Source organism: Phocoena phocoena, chromosome 5 (assembly GCF_963924675.1).
Source record: "Phocoena phocoena chromosome 5, mPhoPho1.1, whole genome shotgun sequence".
NCBI lineage: Eukaryota > Metazoa > Chordata > Mammalia > Artiodactyla > Phocoenidae > Phocoena > Phocoena phocoena.
This window is the reverse complement of record NC_089223.1, coordinates 87,963,061-87,981,975: the sequence shown is the minus strand read 5'-3', so window position 1 is coordinate 87,981,975 and position 18,915 is coordinate 87,963,061. Positions and strand designations below refer to the sequence as shown.

Genomic DNA, 18,915 nt, shown 5'->3' with positions numbered 1-18,915 from the left:
GCACCTGAAGTATAAAATCTTACCTGATTAATTTTTTACCTTTGCCAGTAAAGGGGGGCTCAGTAAATAGCTTATTAAATGTTTGAATCTATAGACATATACATGAATGCATGAATAAATGAATATGTTAGTACATATATTTCAATACCATCCATAAATAAATGAAAGCAATCCTTGGATTTCTTTGTTCCAGGTTCAGGTTGCTAAAAGTTCCTAAAATGGCACTTTGAGAAAAAAAGATTTCTAACTCACACAATCATTTAGCTACATCTGTGGTAGCTCAGGGAAGCAATCACATAATTTTCATACTAACAAATGAAAAAATGTTATAGTGGTTATACAGGAGACACGGGGAAACACGGAGTCAAAATGAGCCAGTTTCCAGCATAGTGCAAGAAGCTTTAGTCAAAAGGAGTAAATTATGGTCCTTTCTGCGGCTAAATTTTTCACCAACGTGAGATGAATAAACTCCTTCTGGAAATTACTCTAATGAAATTACTTCTTCCAGGACACTTAATAGTATATTCTGGTGCCCCTGAAAAATTAATTAACCTTATCCATAACAACCTAACCCCTAAACCATTTGCGCTGTTTTTACTGTAGGTCAGGTTAATCTTCTCTACCTTAATTTACATCTAAGGGAGGGTGGTCTAAATTACACTGGGGCCTTTTGGTTCGCTGGTCCTTTGCCTTGTGCCATTTTTTTAGATGACATTCCGCTCACATCCAAATGTATGAATCGTTTTCAAAATGGCAAACCTCTGAGATTACCAGGGAGAACTTTTCAATTTTTGGGTGGTGAGGGGAACGGGGGCCACACTGCTGTCATCATTATAGGTCAAGGCACAGTCGCAATAAGGGGATGGACATGGCTGTAATTCTCTTGTCTGGTCCTATTGTGGATATTTTTTTTTTTTTTCCAAGAAAGCCTAGATGTTCAGAGTCTCAGGACCATAAACATATAGAGACCAGGCTCTGAGACTGGCTTATGGTTCAACAGCAGGATTTGCCAATCCTCTTCTCGCTTTTGTTTATCCAAAAGATATCTAAAAAGTACACTCAAGTAGTGATCAGAAGACAAAGAAAAGTTACTGAAAATACCACAACTCTTGAGCTAATAAGGAGGACCTCTGGTTATTTGCTGTGGGAGCAGAATCTTCCTTTAACTCTGTGATTCTGGAATGTTGATGCTCAAGCTGTGGGAGTTTTATTTCTCCTTTGAGAACAGACACATAGCATTGCCATTTCTTTTTTTTTTTTTTTTTTTTTTTTTTTTTTTTGCGGTACGTGGGCCTCTTACTGTTGTGGCCTCTCCCGTCATGGAGCACAGGCTCCAGATGCGCAGGCTCAGCGGCCATGGCTCACGGGCCCAGCCGCTCCGCAGCATGTGGGATCCTCCCCGACCAGGGCACGAACCCGTGTCCCCTGCATCGGCAGTCGGACTCTCAACCACTGCGCCACCAGGGAAGGCCTTGCCATTTCCATAAAAGAAAGATTTCTGAATTGGCTCAGAATTGAAAAATATTATTACCCCCGAAATAGTAATTATTCCGTGCTGCTTTAGCAAACAGAATTAGTATCATTAATACTTATTAATAACAATATACATATCAATAATGATGAGGCAATCAACTGATACAAATGCATTAGGACACAAATAGTGCAGAGAGAAAAAATATTTTCTCTAAAAGAAAAAAACAGTAGCTCTTTGTAGAAAGGATTGCTGGTCTTCTAAAAATGTGTTCCCTCCCCCCTAACATTGGCCCGAAGGGCACATTCATCTTCTTTTGTTAACTGGTCTCTGATGGGCTTTGTCTTCCTGAGTGTGAGCTGCTTTCAGTTGGAATTAATCAGAGATGCAGCCATGATGAGGGCATCCCAGACACTGACAGCAGTTACATAAATGCTTCCTTGTTGCCACCCGTGCTGGCGAAGGACAGGGTTGGAACAATGAGACCTAATGAAGGAACTCTGAAAGCTATCATTTTGAATCAGGCCATTACTTACGCTACCCTTCTGAAAATCAAGCCAGGCTCAGACTCCATGTCAGGTTAGCAGGCTTGGGCCTGCCGGGGGGCTCAGCAGGCCACATCAGACAGAGTGCTTCGGATCTCCATGGGGAAACTGGATGCTGGCATGGGATGACCACCAGCCAAGACATGTTCCAGACTGCACAGCGGGCTACGGTGTGTTACAGGCCAGCCTTGCAAAGAGTCACACGCTGCTGGCTAGAAAGTCCCAGCCTTGTCTTCTGGCCAGTGTGGGAACCCCACATGTCAGGAGCTCTCTCCAGGAATTCTTCCCGCATGTGCTTGGGGAACCTCTCTGTTGAAATCCTAGACCTGTCCAGGCTTCTCTTCTTACCATTCCATGCACTAGTACAAGTGATCTGGTTATTCTTCAAAACACACCTGTACAGAAGCAGGAGTGAGCCTTGCTGAACCCAGCTCAGATTAGCAGAACCACCCATCGGATCCAAAGACTCAGGATAAATAGTACATAGCTGTTGCTTGAAGTTCTAAGTTGTGGGGTGTTTTATTATACAACAGCTAACAAGAGACAGTTGGGAGCCCCTTGAGATTTTTGAGCAGAGTACAACCATGATGGAAAGCAGTGCTCCAGAAGCTTCATCCCACAGCAGCAGGATGAAGACGGGAAGGGAGTAAGGAGATTCTGGGAGGCAGGAAAACCAGGATGGAAGCCTTGCCAAGAAGGTCAAGAGGGCCTAGGCCAAGCCAGAGGTGGTAGAAATGGAGATACAAGAAACTCTGAAGAAATAGTAGCAGCAGACTAGATATGGATGGAGAAGGAAAGTGGACGTTGGTTGATGATGACTCTGTTGGATAGCTAAGTGACAAAAAGAGGAAGCAGGAAGAGTTGTGATGTCATACTCGAGAAGTCCATAGAATATGCAGGTGGGAAAATTTGTGCTTTGGGAAATATGGGACTGTAATTCTGCAGATGGGACCCACTGGGAAAAAATTTCAAAAATATTTTCATAGAGGTGTGGTTGCAGGCATGACTCTGAGCAAGAGAAGATGGAGAGGAAATGTAGAAATCCAGGAAAGAAGCGTGACACCCGTGTGCTGGGTATATTAGTTATCTAATGCTGTATAACAAATTGTCTCAAAACTTAGCAGCTTAAGACTCAGGAGCCTGGGAGCAGTTTATCCGGGTGGTTCTTGCGAATGGTCTCCAACGTGGTTGTCATCAAAATGTTAAACAGGGCTGTTGTCATCTGAAGGCTTGACTGCGGCTGGAGAATCTGCTTCCAAGATGGCGCACTCACGTGGCTGATGGCTGGAAGCCTCAGTTCCAGGCCACGTGAAGATCATGTAGGGCTGCTCAAGAATCCTCAGGACATGGCAGCCAGCTTCCTCCAGAGTGAATGATCCAAGGTAGAGACAGTAAGGCAGATTCCACAAGTCTTTCATAACTCAGCCTCAGAACTCACATACCATCACTTCTGCTGTAATCCATCAGTCACACAGACCAACGCTGGTACAGTGTGGGAGAGGACTACACAGGGCACAAACGCCAGGAAGTGGAGATCAATTGGGGCCATCTTGGAAGCTGGTAACCACACTGGGGGCGGAGGGAGCAGATGAACAAAACTCAGAAAGATGTGAAGGGTAGTTTAGTCAGGGAAATGAGACTGCCACCTGGGAAGAGATCTGGTTCTCGACCCTGTTGCTTCATCCGGCACCTTAAATGGGCCCTTGATCTCCTTCAAAACACACTGCCTCCAGAAAGTGTGCCTGGTAAAGAAATTTTTTTCTCCATCCAACTGATTCCTAGACCACTTACCACATTGCCAGGCAATGTGCCAAGATTTCCCTGACGTTGGTACCATATCTCACCATCTTATAGGTAGGGAAGCTGAGGTTGAGGTTACCAGTCCAAGTTCTCACAGCCAGTGTGACGTGGGGCTGGAATATGAACCCAGGTTGCTCAAAGCCTGAGCCCCCGCTCTTAAGCTCTATGCCGCCACGCTGAGAGTACAGGGATGTTTGTTCTGCAGGAAGCTCCAAACAAGACAAACCCACAGAGGCAACAAGAAGAAACATAAGGGATGACCCAACAGTGCCACAGAAGCTGCCGGAAGGCGAAGGACTGATGTCCTCCAAGCCCCTGGAGGGCTTGGCCAGGCAAAGAAAGAGCAAGAAATCAAGGGCTGCTTACCATCCTTGGGACTCGCTTTGTTCTCAGTGAGCTGCTCGACAAACTTGAGCAGTGGGGATCTCGACCTCTGCGTGGTGGGAAGAGCGGGGTCACCAAACAGTATGGTGTCTTTGCCTCCTGTCATGGAAAAGAGGAAAATGGACATATTATGTCACCACTGGAGTCACGGTCACACTCATCCCACACAAAGGACTGGCTGTTTGGGTGAACAAGGCACCTTCCTCAGTTGTAGGGAGTGCTGTGGGAGGGAAAGGGCCAGCATTGCCCTCTCTGCAGTGCGAGGACCCGGCAGGAACGTCCAGGGCCAGCTGTCTTTGAGTCCTAGAGTCTGCTTAGGACATGGCTGCCCACAAATGCCACCGTTAAGGGGTAGCCTGCTATGTCTGCCAAAAACTGAGTGGCTTTGGTCTGGGTGAGACAATAACAATGATAACGACAGCAGTAGGGTGCTTTGAGCGCAGGCTCTGGAGCCATGCTCTAGTGCTTGTGTCCTGGACCCCATCGCTTGCTAGCTGGGCGGCCTTGGGCAAGTCACTGAACCTCTCTGAGCCTCAGAGCCCTCATCTGTAAAGTAAGGAAGAATAACAGCACCCACCTCATGGGGTGGTAGTGATAAAATGAACTGATTCATGTAAAGCACTTAGGCATTTCGTCAGCACTCAATAAATTTCACACATTGAATTATTACTTTATGGTGGAGACAGAACTGCCCTACACGTATCTCTGATTTAATTAGCTTTGGTCATTTAGAGCGAATCATAAGTATGTCATAAGGCAGGTAGCATCAGGTTCCCTAAATGATCACAGCTAAACTCTACTTAGGACATAGAGACCTGCACCAGCCAAAGCCTTTTATGGATTCACATGAACTCCCTGAGTGGATAGAGAGAGCCTGAGGCAAAGAGAAGGAGGAAAGGAAAACCACTACAACTCTACTTTTGAGGCCATGGCAAGGTATGGGGGTGAGGATGAGGGAAGCGTGGCTTTGAAACATGAGCTGATGAGCACAGACACATGGACACAAGACACGTACACAGAAAGTGATGCTGCCCCGGTGATGAGGAGAGCCCTGCAGGTAGGATTTGATCCCAAACTCCTGCCCATGAGCCCTGAAGATTCTCTCGGCGGGAACCACCATGCCAACAGCAAAAACCCTGGGGGCCATGGCCCAGCCCATGCTCCAGCCTCAACTGTCTGACTTTGGATGAGACCTTATCTGAAGCCAAGTCACTTGAACGTCTCTGGGGCTCAGATCAGAGGCTCTAAAGTTCTATGACTCTACTCGGTTTCAGGTTTGGCAGAGCACAGAATGGTATTTGGGTCAAGATGTCCACTCCCTTGGATAGCCAGGTGAACCTTGGTCTGTACCTCGGAGCCCTCAACTTGTTTATAATACTACCCTCCCTGTAGGCCATGCACGTCTTATTAACTTGATTTCCAAGACTGTAGTAGAGAGTTTGGCGTATGACAGGTGCTTCATAAACAGCTGATAACTGTGCATAAAGTGGCTGATGCATTCTTGGAAATCCTGATGTCTTGGTGGGCATGGGGGCTTGCAGCTGCCACAGGCAGATGGAGTATGTTACTAGCAGCCATTGGTCTCTGGTTTCCGCTATATGAGGGTCATCCCAGAAGAGAAATCTGATCGGAGCTGACCCTGAAGTTCTCCACCAGCACAGCTATTGTCTCAAGTGGAAAAAGTCCTGAAATCTTCAGGACCACAGTCTGGAGAGGTTTCCCAAGGAGAATCATTTGAGCTATACCTTGGGATATTTTAAGAGGCTCTCAGAATGAAGTCAGCCCAGTCAGGGCTCTTTTGTGCTGCAAAGATAAAATTTAGAAACACCATGAGGAACTAATGGTCGTTATGAAGCCATAGCAGGTGCCGCAGGTGGGCTTCTTTTGTTTCTCTCCACCAAGGCAACAGTTACTGTCCTCAAGTCAGGGACGGGACTGCAATTCCTGACCCATCTTTCTCTAGAAGGTAGGCTGGAAGCTCTCTAACCGTAAGGGGACTCAGGAAGAGGCACACTCTGCACTCTGTGTCCCAACAAACCTTCCAAGTCCCCTCTGCCCTGTGGCCAAGGAATCAGAATTATGGGCAGAGTTGGGAGCTGGCTGTAGCCGAGTGACTAAGGCACCAGGTGGATGGTGCGGGGAGCCTCGGCCCTTCGTACTGTGAGGAATTCTCCAGGGCAGCATGTCTCCGTGGCTGTTTCCAACCACAGGGATTATCCACTCCGCAATGGCTCCTCAAAAACACTGGTACCAGCACATAGAACTTCTCCAAGGATCTGAGCAACAGGCATGCAGACAAGGGAAATAGAAGCCGCCATTCATCCATTTCCAGTCAAAGTAGGGGCTGGGGAGAAGTTAAAAACCTCCCTAAATCCCTGCGTGCAGAGATCATTTCCTTATCTGATGGTAAAATGCCAAGATTTGGTTTTTGCAAAATATTTGAAGAATTCAAAGACCTTCCTTAGAAGGCTCTCAGTTCTACTGTTTCCAGCTAAGCCCGGATTCTATCTGTGTTGACTAAATTGAGCTCTAAACTGATGGTCTGCTATCTCCTAGTTGCACTTTGGTTCTTGGGACTGGGGAGTGGGGTGAGGGAGATCCACGCACTAGATGTGAACCACAACCAATGTAGGTCACACAGGCCCTTCCATTCAACTGGTGTTTGAGTTTCTGGAAGCCCTCCTCATTCCCTGTAATACAACGTCCCTCGTCCCCTGCTCCAAAATGTGCCAGTTACTTTCAAAATGCACATTTCTTCCTCAGGCTGATGTTGAGAGTGGAGAACAGAGAATTCAAATAAAAAGCTCAAAGAGCCAGGCTCTGCTCTTGCCAGATTTTTTTCTGGCTTTCAGTATTTCTTTCCAGAGCATGAGCACATCCAGGAAATCTCCCCAGTCCCCCCCTTCCCCCCAAGCATGATTCTCACCTGCAGACTCTAGCATAAGGCTGGGAGAATGAGGCTGACAGGTAGGGGCTGAGGAAGGTGGAGGGTCATTCCTCCCTGAAGGGCATGGCCAACCAGCCCACCCCCTGACTTCCTCAAAATAGCCCCGTGCCTTTCCCACTTCTCAGGGACCCGTTAAACAGTCTGGAGTACACTCTGCTTTCCAGATGATTTTTCCATGTGGGCTGTGACATCTGTTAGACTTGTCTACTTCCCAGCAAGATCACACATTTGCCCCAACTTTATCAGACACCATCAAGAGCTATATATTGTTGGCTGAGAGAGCGAGGTGGGAGGGAGAAGAGAGTCAAAGGAAAATCATAGCATGCTCCAAGTCCAAGAGTAATTCTGCCTTATAGTAATGAGTGATGGGCTCCTTCACAATGGTCCTTTAAAGTCTCAGGATAGATGGTTCCAGCTTCTGAATTTTTCTTCTCCAATTCAACTTGCTTTGAGAACCAATCCCCAGCTGATCTAATCTACACTCTACAACCCTCAGGCCCTGTGTGTGTCCCTCTTCTCTGAATTGTACTTCCCCAGTGCAGGTGGAACACTGAAATGAAGATCTGAACACCTGAGTTCAGCCTCTGTGGTCTTAGGTATCACCTAACTTCCTGAGCTTCTGTTTTCTTATCTAAAATGAGGGGATCAGACTAGATCAGGAAAGAGAAAAATGTTCTCTCTCACATATCTACTCTGACCAAGAGGTGGCTTCTTGGAAAGCAAAAATGCAAGACTGTTTTTAGGACCGCATGTGAGATCAGCAAGGAGTGATGTGATTGATTAGCAATGCCTGCCACTGGCATGAGAATGGTGTTGGTTATATACACCAAGCATTTGCCATCCTTGAACTTTCTGCTCTCATCTGTCCTTCTAAGTCCAGCCATTCGATGACTTGGCTCACACACTAACATCTTTATCACTTAATTGATACTTAATTATGTAATATTTTGTGCTTTCTTTTCACTGTTTGATGCATATTCATCTTACTTCCCTAGTGGGACTGTAGATTCTTGGAGGGGGCGAGGGGCATGTCTAGAATGCCTGGTACAGGATTGAATTCACAAAGCTGATGCTCAAAAAGGTATCAGTATATTATGGGTTGATTTATTAGAGAAGCCACTGATCCTTTCAAGATGCTGGTAAATAAGAGAGAGCTAGCAATTCTCTGAAACCACTGGGACTCAATCCCCTCCAGTTGGCTGAAATCCTATGATTTGGCTCTTACTTGGGGAAAGAGGAAGAGGAAGAAGAGAAGAGCAAAGTGGAATAAGAAGAGGAAAAGGAGGTGGAAGAGGAAGAAGAGAAGGAAAAAAGAACATACTTCCTCTTGCTCCGCTATTCAGAAGGTTAAATGGAGACCACAGAACAATGAGCAGACAGGAGAGACTGGTCTGATTTGCACTAAAAGAGGCCACTCCCCACCCCCCAATCTCACCATGGTTTGAAAATGATCATAAGGTGACACCTCATTATAGCCCCCTTCATCACTGCACCAGGCCAATGCTATCGCCATTACATAAACTGTGTCAGATCGGGGGAATCGCCGCTCTTTATTTCTGTCCTCCCACTTTGTATCTATGTGGAGGCCAGAGATTAGAACAAACATGGCTAGGGCGTAAAATCCATTCAGTTACTGCCATCCAAACTAATTTTACCATTTAATATTTGCTTTGTGCTAATTGAATTCTCTATTTCAATTGGCTGTTCTAATCAGAAAAGTGCAAGGATACATAGAGAATGCATTTCTATTTATTTACATGCAGGGATGATATTAATGCACTGCTATTAGCCACAAACAAAGATATTTCAAATAGAACATACTCCCAAATCCTACGGAAACATTGTAGCTCAGGCCTTCAGGCAGCAAAAAAAAGAAAGAAACAACTGTTATTGCATAATAGCCATTCTAACCTAGACCAAACAACAGCAGAGATAGGAAATTCTCAGCATTCTTTCATTTATTCAACTTCCGTCTTTTTACATAAGTTGTAGAAATAAAACATTGTGAAATCTCACTAAGTCATTTGGAGAGAAAAAAAAAAAATCCAAACTCCAGTACATGCACAGAAATAGCAATCTGACTGCACAAATAAACGAAAAATTTGCCTGACTGTGTTGAAATTCAATGCAATAAAAGAAAAGCCTTCAAAGGAGATAAGGTTTTAACTGCATCAAAATGTTCTTGTGCAAAATGGATCATTCAAATCCCCAGGATGGCACTTGCCACTAATTAGGTCTGTTAGGTCTTTTGACATCAAGTTCAAGGAATCTCTACTAAAAACTCCAATTTATGAAACACACTTCCAGGCAACCTAAGGTGGCTATTCAGATTTATGTTAAGAAAGCATGTGGTTTTGTCCATGTCCCCGTGGCAATGTTAATTTCTCATCCATTACAAGGAAGCAACCAATATGATTCAAGGGTAGAAAAGGGTTTGTGCAGAAAGGTTAAGTAACTAAAAATATTCCTACAAAGTTGTTTCCAGGGAAAGAGGAGGTGGTGGAAATGATAAATATAACTTTCTGGAGAATGTGAAGAGAAAGAATAGCTGACAGGGGTCTCATGGAGGGGGTATTTTACCAGGAAAAATGGGTAAATATAGCTAATTAAAGTGAAACATCAGTTACTTCACACCCTGTACAACTGCAAGAAATAATCTCCAGAGGAAGTTTTGATTTTCGATCTATGTAACAAATGGGATGGGGCGGGGGAAGAGAGAAGGAGGTTATAAAGTGCATTTGGGATAGACAATTGTTGGTTCTTATATTCATTTTTAGGACTGATGATTAAATTGAACAAGTCTTTGTAAGTTTGTACATTCATTTTTAGAACTGATGATTAACTAGAATAAATTTTTGTGAGTTCCTATATTCATTTTTAGGGGTGATGATTAAATTGAATACATCTCTATAAGACACCTACAGGGAAAAAAATGAAGCAATTTACCATACTCATAAAAGTTAAAAATAAAATATATACAGACATATACAATGACAATTTCAGAATTTAGATTAGCAAAACTTCATAGTTCACCTTGCATATTTATTATTTTTTTCTGATTCCTCCAAAATGATGGCTTCTAAGTTTAAAACACTTGTAGATTTCTCAGCAATGATCATCAAATAAAAGAACATTAAAAAGGTAAAGTCTGCTCTGCAAATTTTCAAAACAAGAAACTTTTTTTTCAAAAAAAGAAAATTTTCATGAAGTTCTACTTACCTGGAAGACTCCACAAACCAGAAACTTCCAGAGTTCTTAATTTTTTCTCCAGTTCAGCCACCCGATTCCCTAGGATTCTGGAAAAGGGGAGAGAATGACAATAGACACCAATGAACATGGATCTCATCAGCTCTCAGGGCTGTGAGCAGGATACTTGGGAAGCCCCCTAGTGCCCTAATAGAGACAACATGTTTTGAGACTTAGACATATGCTAAAAACTGTGTGTGTGTGTGTTTGCTACACACACACATACTCTATTGGAAGTACATATGAAAATATAAAGTGAACAATTAAAAATGATTTAAAAATTACTGAAATGTTGCCATTCAAGTGAATCTTCTCACACAAAGGTAGCTGCACAGCCAAACAATGATTCGACCATTGCCCAGACATCTTACATCGTTTCTATTTGCTCAATGCTAAAGATGACACTTAATTTTGAATACTCTTACAAGTATCACACCCTGATTCTTTGAGGGTGGATCTGAGTTTCAGAAACAACCAAGTCTAACAAATAATATGAAAGAACATGCTTGGTAATGTTACTTAGAGGTAATAAAATAATAAGATCTGCCTTCTTAGACCTAAACTATGGCTTACAGATGTCCATATCCTTGATATCTAGCATAATGTCTGGTAGATGGTAGGTGCTCAATAAATATATTTGATTAAATAAATGCTTTCCTTTTTTTCATGGCTTGTAATGATCTCCAGAGAGAATTTAAAAATAGGCATATCAAAAACTTTTCAGAAATTACAGAATCACTAGAATAATTACACTGCCTTCCAAAGTGCCCATTCTGACTCACTGTGATGTATAAGATCTAGAATGTGTATTTGAACAGATTACGCTGTTTACTTGGAAGCCAAACTTTGTCTATATGCACGGAAAGACATAAATGTGGGCATATATTTTCCCTCCTTCACTCTACACAAAATTAAATATAGTTGGGAAATGATTTGATAGTCATCTAAAACTTCAATCATTTTCCATTGGCCCGGAAATTGAAAAACCAGTCTTTATCTTTGGCGGATTTTCTTGGCATTGCTGTGCTAAAATGATGTAGAAATCACCTTAATAGCCAAGTTTCAAATCCTTTCAGCAGGAGAAACCAGAACACCAGAATTGTTCTTCTACCTCTCTTTATATTCCAGACATAGCTGCACACACCCACATACATACCGAGACATGAATATGTATATATCTCCACATATATATGTGGCTTTGAATTCATCCTTATTTTACCTGAATTCACTTGCGGCGTCTTAATTAATATTCCCTTTGAGTTCACAGAAAACTCTTTGACATGACTCTACGTGGTTTTGTTCATCTAGGTACTTAGAGTTTTCTTTTCTTCTTTTCCTTAAGTCTTAAATTCTCCATAGTTATCAATTACTTTCAATTTTCACTCTATGTGTTGGGTCTATTCTGCTTTCATGTCTCTGACCCCTCAATAAACACCTCTTTTCGTAATCTCACTTTCAATATTTTGCTCAGACCCTCTGATCCGAGCTCCCTTTTCACCAGCTGATGGGTTTGAGATGCAATCACAGCAGTGTTCAAGTTGATGCCTGCTTCGTAGCGAGATCAGATCATCTGTATGTGGCTGCCTCTTGGAAACAAAAGAAAAGGCTTAACTCTTCTGTGGACAATGAAGGATGCCGTCAGGGCAATGTTCAAAGGCGTGGTGCAGAGACATTTGGCTGCATTTTTTCTGATGGTCCTGGATAACGCAGCCATGTCTCCCAGAAATGCACTGAGGTGAATTTGCTGGGGTCCCTAACAACCTATTCTCAGGGACTCTGCCTAAGTTTGTCAGGGCTGACTGCTTTCTTCTTTAGCCTGACATAAGCATCTGATGCAGGGCTGGAGGTGATAAAATGGACCCAGCAGAAGTTGTGGTAGTAGTAATAGTAACAATAATGCCATCAATAACAATAACAACTACACTAACTCAGTTAACACAAATAGCAACTAATCTTTCCTGAGTCCCAGGTCTGAGTCAGAGCCTATGCCAAACACCTACTAAATATGCATTTTTTTATCTGACCTGGCAAAAACTCTGCAGCGTTGACTGTATTTTTATCCTCCTTTTACACGTGTGAACTCTAACAAACAGAGAGGTTAAGCAACTTGTCCAAGGACACACAGTTCATCTCGGAGCTGTGTCTTTTCCCAACCCCCAGTGTTCTCACCCACCACACTCGACTCCTCCCATTAGAAAACAGAGGCAGGGGAGTTAGTTAACTTAACCAAAACCTCATGTAGGACTCAGCTGGTGATGAGGCTGGATTTTTAACCTATACCTCAGTCTGCCTCCCAAGTACATGCTCTTAACCAATAACCCCCTAATGGCACTAGAAAACCAGCATTCTCACACCTAAAGCAAGTTCTCTTTAAAACCGTTCATAACTGACATATGGATGCAGCCATAGCTGGACTTGCAAAATATAACCCAAGATACTTCAAATGATAGAGAGTCTTCTAACTGGCCTCACACTGAACAGATATGGCAGGTGGTCCACGGAACGTGGTGTGATGCAGCCCACAGAGAGAAGGGGGTTATCTGAGTCTCAATAGCTGGCAGTATTCATAGATGGAGAAAGTAGAAGTACAAACAGGGTCTGTTCGATGAAGTTCAACCAATCCAACAACTACTGAGGCTGTAGGGGACACTGAAGAGAAGCAGACCCTGTCCCTGCATTTAGGGACTAAAATTCTGGTGGGAGACAGACAGATGCACACAAACAGACATACACAAGTACAGTACCAGTGGAAGGCTTCAACAACAGCTGATAGTTATTTAATCACTTGTTCTGTACCAGGTATTACTCTAAGCCTTGCACAAATATTATCTCCCTTAGCCCCTTGTGACAATAGATGAGGTAGCTCTTATTACGTTTATTAGAGGCCAACTAACTTGCCCTGGGTGACACAGCTGGTAAGTGGAGGGTCCCGAATCAAAACCCAAGCCTGGAAATACACAAGTCCTTCAGCAGAACTGTGGAGAGGACTGTGAAGATTAAATGAAAGATGAATCCAGAGCAGCTTGTAGGGACCGAGATCATGAATGATCTTGTTGCCATATGGAGAATGGCGAGACTTTTATTCATTGGCCACAAGGAGATATTGAAGGGTTGTAAGCAGAGAAGCAGCATAAGGAAGTTTAAGAAAACTGGTTTTGATGTGGGGTTGAGAATGAACTGGAAGGAGGATGAGTGGAAGCAGAAAGACCAGTTAGGAGAGTGTCGTACTGGGCGGTGATGACGATGGCTCAAAGGAGGCAGAGGGGATGCAGGGAAGCCAAAGGGATGGAGTAATAATACGGAGGAAGATGAGAAGTTGGAGGTGCCTACGGGAGATCGGGGTAGACAGTTGCACAACTGGGAGACAGGAGGATCTGGGAGAGCGAAGATGAGAGTGTACGCTGGGGGTGGGTCTGCTCCCCAGCAGAATGTGAGATGTCAGAAGAACGGAGGGCCAGAGCACCACCCGCGGAAGGTGAGAAAGGACCAGAGAAGCACAGGTGGAGAGGGGAAAGGAGTGCCAGGGGCATGTGGGGAAGGGGAGAGAAGGTTCCCGGTGGGGCAGCATGGTCAGTATCGTCTTATTCTAGAAGGTGGTCACACAGGATGAAAAAGGCCACTAAGAAGACATGCCCCACCCTTGAGAGAGCTGTTACAAGACAGAGGAAGGGGTGAAATCCAGAGTCCAAGTGACAGGGGTGGGAAAAGTTGCCTATGAGAAGGTTGAAGCAGTGAATATAGATGACTCTTCAAGTAGTTCAGCAGGGAATCCAAGGAGACAGCCAGGGCAGTAGCCTGAGGCATAAACAGGCTTGAGAGAGGTTTTTTTTTTTTTTTTGGTAGGACGGGAGAGATTTTAAAATAAAGTTTTTATTTAGCGGTGGCTTGTTTTAGGATAGGAGAGATTTCAGCATATGTCTACCCAGTAGTCTAGAAAAATCCTCCAGATGCCAGGCTTCTAGAGAGGTTTTCAGTAGTAGTTTCTGATGATAGCAACATCACAGGAAATCTGCAAAGACAGAACGAACCCAGGAGCCGGCCACCACTGTGCCGCTGTCCTTGCTCTCTGGACAACACAGCAAGCAAGAATCTCTGAGTGAGGGTCCTGGGGGGAGCCCGATCCCAAAGAGGAAGAGGTGGCCGTGGCCCGCCACAGACTGGAGAGAACTGTGCCCCCCACCTCCATCCCACGGGACCTTCTTTTGAATCTCTGCTCTGATCCCCGACAGCTCCCGCTGCTTCCGAGACCTTGAACTTCCAAGGTCTTGAACTACCACTGGCCACCACTACCACTACCTTGAACTACCACTGGCCAGGGAGTGGGGAGAGCAGTGAAGAGTTTTAGGCAAAGCACAGAGGGTAGCGAAAGGCCAGCGTATCCTCACGTACTAACCACCACGGCTAACACCCCAGCACTGGCAGAGTGATGGCTTGCTGGGAAGGGCTGGAGGACCAAAGGTGGTGTGCTGTGAGACATAACTCTTAACGTCTGTCTCTTCATTAATGCTTTGCCACCTGTTTCTAAGACACGTGAACCCCGCCCCTTCTTTAACCATAGCTAGACAACTGCAAACTCACAAGAAGTCCCTCAAGCAAAATGCTTATTAATTGAACTTCCTCTCAAAATATAAAGTCCTAGGTTTATTCATCAGTTCTTCAAGATGGCTCCCACTGGGCCTTCTCAGTGTCGGGGGGTGGGGGGTAGGGGGGTAGGGGGGGGTGTGCCAGGCAGTGAAGAAGCAGCAGGGGGAGCACAATGTTACAGAACAGAGCACCTGTATTCCTACTTCTAATGCTCCAGACAAACAAAGCTATTTTTAAATCTTAGGTACAAAAGGCTAAATCACGGGGGACAACAGCAAGCAGATCAAATGCACATTTTATTCTTAGCCCTCACTCCATCTGTTGTATAATTCGTTTCTTTCCATACCCCCAAATAAAACATTTATTGAAAGTGTGAAACTTAAGACCCTCGAAGGATTAAAAATGGCACATTAGGTACTTTATGTACTGATATGAGGCAATCTTCAAGATCTATTGTTATGAGAGAAGAAAGCAAGGTGGAAGACAGTGAAAAAAACTTTTTCTGATGAATACTAGCTGCCATTTGTAAAAAAAAAACTAAAAAAAAAAAAGAAAATCTATGTCTATATAAATATATATGAGCATTTATGTGTGTCTATATAAATGTACTATGCGTTTGCTTATATATGCATCCTTGGAGAGGATACATAAAAAAGGAGGAATGGTGGTTTCTTCCAGGCAGGGGAATCGGGTGGCTGAGAGATAAAAGTAGTTTGGAGATATATTGTTGCTCAACCTTTTAAAATGTAAATCAACAGATGGTTCAAAATTATTAAATAGTAGTTAAAAATGGAAAGGTACATTAAAAAAATAAAGCCAGCAAAATGAAAATGTCTGTCTCTCTCAACAGAGGGCGAGAGCCCATGGCACCTGGGGATGTGTGTGGTTGCAGTGGAGTATGGGAGGAACATATAAGGAAATCAATCTGTCACAAGAGGCGGGAGTGTCAGGCCAGCAGCTTGGGGATACTGAGTTTGGCAGGCGGTGGGACTCAGCTGGGCTTTTCAGTGGAGGCTTGTGTCGTGATCGGCACTGTAGCTGGCAGTTGGGTCTGAGTGTGGCCGGGCAAGCAGTGGAGGAGGTGAGCTGGGGTCTGAGGATGGAGGGTTGATGGGAGGATCTTCCCAAGGACAAGGTAATGGTCTGGTAGGAAGGAAGAAGAAGGGGCAGGTAGGAGATGTACACTGAAGGACCTTGGCAAGCACTCAGGAAATATATACTGAATAAGTGAATGAATGCATGAAAACCATAAAAATTACTGCCTGTTTGCATGTGAGTGTTAAGGGAACAGGAACAAAGGGTTAGAGGACATTCAATCATCCATTCATCAAGTAATCACAAGCACCTAGTGTGGGCCCAGCACTATCCGACATACTGGGAGAGAACAGTGACCAAAGTGGACAAACATACTGGCCCTGGGACAGCTTCAACCTGAGTCAAGTGGAAGTTGGTCAAACCTAGGTATTAGCAGAGCAGAGCAGAGCACGTTAAATATTCTTCAAATCACGCTTTAAATGGCTGCATGGTATTGTGCCTTATGGATTTACGGTAATCTTAACCATTCTCCAATTTAAAAATACTTGGGTTGTTTCCGTTTTTTTCACTCTTATAAATGAATCCACAGTGAACCACCTTATGTATAAATCTAGGGCACCATTCTGATTTTTTTTCTTTAGGATAAATTCCTAGAAGCGGACCCTCTGGGTCAAAGGGCACAAGCATTTCAAAGTATTTAAAATGTACTAAGGGATGGATGCTCCAGACTCTAGACTCGTTGAATCTGAGTGATTCAATGAGGGTGAGAAAGTGGGGTTTGGGGGTACTGGTGATCTCCAAAGGAAGATTGCTATGGGAAATTCACAAGAGGTCTTGGGAGGTGTTGAAGCGAGGTGATCTTTTGTTCCTGCCCAGTGGCATCACTGGGGGCTTTGCTAAAATCCAGAATCCTGATATTCCCTCCAGAAACCCCTCTAAATCTGCATTTCTAAACAAGCACCCCCTCCAGGTAATTCTAACACAGGTGCCCCCCAGAACACACTTTGAGGGGGTGGCTATTGAAGAAGTAGAGGTGGCCTCTTGTTCACAAAGATTGGAGGTGAGTGGAGCTCACGGGAACCCTTTGGGGGGTTCAGGAAGACCTGGGAGGTTTCTGGGTGAAGATGCAGAAGCAGGACGAGGGGCAGAAGTTGAAGAGGTTGAAAGAGGAGGTCACAGGAGAGCTGGGACCCAAAGGAGGGAGGACGGTGTGGACCAACAGGACAGTGTGTTGGTGTGCTTCCCGGAGACTGGAGGGATAGGATGGAAGACATTGCTTTGGCGGGAGCAGCAAGCCTTGTGGCTCAGGATAGGCAGGTTTGGTTTTCTCAGTAAAAGAGGAGCTGAGGTCACCTGCTGGGAACAGACTAGGGTTTAGAAGACCTGAGGAGGTTTGAAAGAGCCCCAGTGGGTGCCTTATAGGGAGCTGGTGAGGACAGAGAAGGCTCCTGGGGACACTGCCGGGGGCAGGGGAGTCTACCTGAATAAAACAGACCTGGTACCTATTCTGGGGAGACTCCCGTTTCTTCGTCCTCCCCCAGAGGCATATCTCCATTTTGGCATCTGGCTGTTTCAGTCCTTGATTAAGATTTCTTTCAAAGGAATTTTTAGAACTTCTTCTGTCAATAAATTACCCCTGTCATCCCTTTGAGATTGCCCAGACTCCCTCCACTGCTCTCTGCCTTCTTTTATATATATATCTTAATCTCCTGCTCAATCTTCCCTTTACTCCCGGCCTCTCTTTTTGTTATTTTGTTTTTACAATACTCTCCATCATTTTCCAGTTGCCTCTCTCCTTGCACCCCGCCTCGCCAGGCCCCCGATTCCCTGACCCCTCCCTGTTCGTGCTGGAAGCCCAGCCTTGGGCACTTGCTCCTGTATTCCACGCTTACATTTTGCTTCCACATGTAGGTCTTATAAGCAGGACCAGCTACGTAATTGGCAGAGGTCAGAGCAAAATGAAAACTCAGGGCCCCCTTATTCAAAAAAAGATTAAGATTTTCGAGATGGTGACGCAAAGCATTGATTAGACCAAGTGCAGGGACCTTCTGGGCACTGGGCCATGTGTGACTGCATGAGTCTCTGGTCCTCAAAGCTGGCCCTGTTTGCAATGTGTTTTGCTTTAGTTTATTGTTTATTCACCGTTCTCTGAACTCTTCCAATTTTGCTTCTGTTGTCCTGACCTGCTACTTTAACTTGCTTGATTTTGCCCAACACAGTCAACATATTTATAGCAACCAAATAAGACATTCTGTTTTAATTATTGTTTCTTTTCACCATCTTTTTTGCTGATCTGGAAAAGTGGCACGAGACTCTTCTAGGCCCAGCTGCCTGAGAGTTGATGTTTGGGTGTTCCTGCTATTCAGAGCCCAAGTAAGCTGTGCTGTGAGGTTAAAATGGCACGAGGAGGTGCCTCCCCTAGAGAAGATGTGGAGGAGAGTAGATTAAGTTCCCCCGGGCAAGCATACCATCAAAATCAGCCAGGTAATATGCACTACTCTGTGAATGGCTCAGAGTAAGCATCCAATAAGCAAGAACCGGTATTATTTCCATGTTGGTTCCAGCTGAGAGCCAAGATGCTATCATAATGCAGAAGCACAGTTCTAGCTCAATAAGTTTCCCTCCAGATTTAAGGGCTCTTCTTCCCTTAAGGCCGGCAGGCCCACCACCTGGTTGCCACCCACTGCTGAGAGTCATTGTCTCACATATCTCCTGCACCCCACCCTGCACCCCAGGGTCCAGCCACCTACTTGTTGGTCTGCCTCTGGTGCTGGATCACCATGTTTTTCTCATGGATTGTCTCCAACAGGGCTGTTGCCAGAGATTTCAGATCAGAAATGGACTGTGGAGTGGCTGGGAGGCTGCACCCGTGATCCTCAGATAACAGATCCTGAACTGGGTGG

General features: G+C 44.6%; 1 protein-coding gene across 1 annotated transcript in view; it reads right to left on the bottom strand.

Moving 5' to 3' along the window:
* The window catches only part of CCDC149 (coiled-coil domain containing 149), a 97,120-nt gene that overhangs the window by 4,726 nt on the left and 73,479 nt on the right, over window positions 1–18,915 (bottom strand). The window contains exons 9-11 of the mRNA XM_065877810.1: window positions 18,763–18,907; window positions 10,367–10,443; window positions 4,183–4,299 (exon numbers count right to left, since the gene is read on the bottom strand). Of these exons, the coding sequence (XP_065733882.1) occupies window positions 4,183–4,299; window positions 10,367–10,443; window positions 18,763–18,907 (339 nt within the window). The remainder of the gene's footprint in view (window positions 1–4,182; window positions 4,300–10,366; window positions 10,444–18,762; window positions 18,908–18,915) is intronic.